The sequence below is a fragment of the Sus scrofa genome, chromosome 2 (assembly GCF_054392235.1).
Source record: "Sus scrofa isolate SSC_HxYL_T2T_F1_AM1 chromosome 2, Sscrofa_HxYL_maternal_Yorkshire_Landrace_v2.0, whole genome shotgun sequence".
Taxonomy (NCBI): domain Eukaryota; kingdom Metazoa; phylum Chordata; class Mammalia; order Artiodactyla; family Suidae; genus Sus; species Sus scrofa.
Genome location: NC_139384.1, coordinates 78,211,575 through 78,216,170, shown reverse-complemented (window position 1 = coordinate 78,216,170; position 4,596 = coordinate 78,211,575). Strand labels below are relative to the sequence as shown.

Below are 4,596 nucleotides of genomic sequence, written 5' to 3'. Positions count from 1 at the left end.
ATAAAAACCTTCCAGTTGAACAATTTTATGCAGTTTTTTTCAGTCATACTTCAACAAACTGGGGGAAAAAAAAGAAAAAAAAATCAGAGAAGTGGTATTATTCAGATACTAGAGAAGAGAGCCCAAGATAAGTAAAATATTCTCAAGCGCCAGAGATTTTACTGAGATGGTATTGTCTTGAAACAAACACCTGTATAAAATGAGTTTTTAAGAGTTTTTAAAATTTCATTATTATTTAATCATTGACAGAAGCTCTATTTCTAAAGATACCATTTTCATAGTCATTAATCTATGTGATTTTGTGCAATTAACTAAATCAAGCTTATCTAAATTCAAAGTCCACCAAAGCCAAAAATATGATGTATAAACTATGTAAACTTTAAAATAAAACATTTATATTTGAGTAATCACTTATTTTAAGAAGGAGGGCAGACAGAAAAAACAAAAATGATACATCTCTGAATATTGCATAAAATGTTTCCTTTTTTTCTTTCCTTTTCTTTTTACAGCCACACCTACAGTATATGGAAGTTCCTGTACTAGTGGTTGAATTAGAGCTACAGCTGCAGCCTTTGCCACAGTCATGGCAACAATGGATCTGAGCCACATCTGTGACCTATGCTAAATATCGTGGCAATGCTGGCTCCTTAACCGACTGAGTGCATCCAGGGACTGAAACTTCTTTCTCACAGACATTATCTCAGGTTCTTTTTAATTTTTTTAATTTAAGTATAGTTTGTTTACAATGTTCTCTCAATTTCTGCTCTATAGCAAAGTGACCCAGTCAGATACACACATTTCTTCTAATACTATTTTCCATCACGTTCCAACTCAAGAGATTGGATGTAGTTCCCTGTGCTGTACAGTAGGACCTCACTGCTTATCCATTCTAAATGTCATAGTTTGCATCTACCACCCCCAAACTCCCAGTCCCTCCCACTCCCTGCACCCTCCCTCCTGGCAATAGCAAGTCTGCTCTTCATGTCTCTGACATGTCTCTGTTTTGTAGATAGGATCATGTATGACATATTTTAGATTCCACGTATTAATGATCTCCTACGGTATTTTTCTCTTTCTGACTTACTTCACTTAGTGTGAGTCTCTAAATCCATCCATGTTGCTGCAAATGGCAATAGTTTGTCCTTTTTATGTTTGAGTAGTATTCCATTATATATGTATCACATCTTCTTAATCCATTCATCTGTCAGTGGACATTTAGGTTGTTTCCATGTCTTGGCTATTGTGAATAGCGCTACAATGAATATAGGGGTGCATATATATTTTTGAATTAATGTTTTGTCCAGATACATGTCCAGAGGTGGGATTCCTGGACCATATGGTAGTTCTATATTTAGTTTTCTGAGGTACCTACATACTGTTTTCCGTAGTGGTTGTACCCATTTACATTCCCACTGACCGTGAAGGAGGGATCCCTTTTCTCCACACTCTCTCCAGCATTTGTTATTTGTTGACTTGTTAATAATGGCCATTATGACTGGTGTGAGATGGTATCTTATAGCGGTTTTGAGTTGTGTTGCTCTAGTAATTAATGATGTTGAGCATTTTTTCATGTGTTACTGGCTAAGTGTATGTCTTCTTTTGAGAAATATCTATTTAGGTCTTCTACCCATTTTTGCATTGGTTGCTTTTTTATTGTTGAATTTTATGAGCTATTTGTATATTTTGGAGATTAGGCCCTTGTCTGTTGCATCATTTGCTAAGATTTTTCTCCCATTCTGTGAATTATCTCTTCATTTTAAAAAATAGTTTCGTGGGAAAATAAAAAAAAAAAAGCAAAGATAAAAAAAAAATTTTCCTTTGCTGTGCAAAATCTTTTTAGTTTAATAAGGTCTTGGATTTTTTTTTGGTCTTTTTATGGCCATACCCAGAGCATATGAAGGCTAGGGGTTGAATCAGAGCTGTAGCCACAGGCCTAAGCCAGAACCACAGCAATACCAGATACAGGGGGTGTCTGCAACCTACACTACAGCTCGTGGGACTGCCGGATCTTTAACCCACTGACCAAAGCCAGGGGTTGAACCTATATCCTCATGGATACTGGTCAGATTTGTTTCCACTGAGTCACAACAGGAACTCCTATTTTTGTTTTTAACTGACCTTATTCTAGTGGGTGGATCAAACTAGATCCGAGGACATTATTCACTGATCTAGAACAAAATATTTTAAGTATATATGAAAATACAAATAGACCCCAAGTAGCCAAAGAAATTTTGAAGAAGAGAAATATAAATGGAAGAATCAGGCTTCCTGATTTAGGACTATATCACATAGCTACAGTCATCAAAACAGTACAGTGCTGGCACAAAAACATACACATAGATCAGTGGAACAGAATAGAAAGCTCAGAAATAAACCAATGCACCACTGGTTAACTAAACAAATAAGGCTCAAACATGAAATTGCAGCAAGAAAATCTCTTCAACAAGTGGTCCTGGGAAAACTGGAGAGCTACATGTAAATGAATGAAGTTAGAACATTCCTTAACACCATACAAGAAAATCAATAATGGATTAAAGACCTAAATGTAAGCCCTAACACCATAAAACTGCTAGATGAAAACATAGGCAGAATGCTCTTTGACATACGTTGGCTTCTTGAACCCCTGAGCCCCAGCAGGAACTCCTAAAATGTTTTCTGATTATGAATATTCATTTCTAATTTAGAATCCAGAGGACATGGTTCTGCGTTCATAGAGATTTATAATTATTCTAAACGAAGGAAATAGCTAGAATTGTGTTTGAATAAAATAGTATTTCTGTAACTATGTCTTGATTTCTTTAAATTCAAAGTATGTTTTTCTGAAGGAGAAAGGCAATTTCTCATTCTACTTCATTTTAAAGGAGTAGGCTGTATTTAATTTAGATCATTATTTTCCCTAAGGTTCTTGCTCCCTTTTACCCCTTGGTACTGTTTGACAAAACAAGAGTGAATAGAAACAGGTAAACAACACAGAAACCAATTAGGAAAATGTTCTAAGCAGATAAAATTTGTCACACTGAGAAATATTACTGAAAGTCCTGGGGTATATGACCTTAGAAATGTATTGCTTGCAGCCTAAATATAGAAAGAGTGATGCATGCCTGCTACGTGTTGCCTTCTTTTCTTTCTTTTTTTTTGGTCTATTTTGCCTTTTCTAGGGCCACTCCTATGGCATATGGAGGTTCTCAGACTAGGGATCTAATCAGAGCTGCAGCCACTGGCCTAAACCACAGCCACAGCAAGGCCAGATCTGAGGTGCATCTGCAACCTACACCACAGTTCATGGCAAACACTGGATCCTTAACCCACTGAGCAAGGTCAGGGATAGAACCTGCCACCTCATGGTTCCTAGTCACATTCGTTAACCACTGAGCCATGAAGGGAACTCCCGTCTTTCCTTATTTTCAACCCTCGTTTTTGTTTTTGTTTAAAAAAGCTGCACAGAACCAGAGATCTAACCAGAAATCTAACAAGGGTTTCAGAATTTTTCCTCCTGGGCTTCTCAGATGATCCAGAACTGCAGCCCCTCCTCTTTGTCCTGTTCCTGTCCATGTACCTGGTCACCATGTTGGGGAACCTGCTCATCATCCTGGCTGCTACATCTGACTCCCACCTCCACACCCCCATGTACTTCTTCCTCTCCATCCTGTCCTTTGTTGACATGGGCTTCATCTCCACGACTGTCCCCAAGATGATTGTGAACATCCACATTCACAGCAGAGTCATTTCCTATGTGAGCTGCTTATCTCAAATGTCCATTTTTACTCTTTTTGGATGTATGGATGGTACTCTACTAACTGTGATGGCCTATGACAGGTTCCTGGCCATATGTGAACCACTGCACTACCCGGTCATCATGAACCCACCCCTATGTTGCTTCTTACTCTTGGTGTCTTTTTTCATCAGCCTTTTGGACTCCCAGGTGCACAATTGGATTGTGATACAACTTCCCTGCTTCAAGGATGTGGACCTTTCTAATTTATTCTGTGACCCTTCTCTACTCCTCAAGCTTGCCTGTTCTGACACTTCCACCAATAACATAGTCATGTACTTTGTTGGTGCCATTTATGGTGGTACTCAGGTCTCAGGGATTCTTTTCTCTTATACTCAAATTCTTTCCTCCATTCTGAGAGTCCCTTCATCAGGTGGGAGGTCTAAAGCCTTCTCCACCTGTGGGTCTCACCTGGCAGGTGTTTGCTTATTTTATGGAACAGGCCTTGGGGTGTATCTCAGCTCAGCTGTCTCACATTCTCCCAGGAAGAATGCAGTGGCCTCAGTGTTGTACACCGTGGTCACCCCCATGCTGAATCCCTTCATCTACAGTCTGCGGAACAGTGACATCCAAAGGGCCATGAGGAGGTTTCTCAGAAAGTCAGTGTAATCTGAGTACCTGTGCCACCCATTTGGAGTGTTGGCTGGATAATGCAGCAAAACTGAACATGTACACTTGAAATTCTCACTCTCTTATTACATCATTTTTTTAGCCCTTATGGACTTGATGCCTCTCCTGGCTTACTATGTCAATGGCTTTTATTTCAATGGCTAATATTTCAATGATTTTAAGGCTTTACTATAACTGGTGGAGTGTTCTAGGAT

General features: G+C 38.9%; 1 protein-coding gene across 1 annotated transcript; it reads left to right on the top strand.

Annotated features, from left to right (window-relative positions):
* Positions 1-3,469: 3,469 nt before the first annotated feature.
* LOC110258094 (olfactory receptor 7E24-like) lies at positions 3,470-4,381 on the top strand. The gene has a single exon (XM_085015281.1). It carries the CDS (start codon positions 3,551-3,553, stop codon positions 4,379-4,381), a length of 831 nt encoding a protein of 276 aa, XP_084871407.1. The 5' UTR covers positions 3,470-3,550.
* Positions 4,382-4,596: the final 215 nt, after the last annotated feature.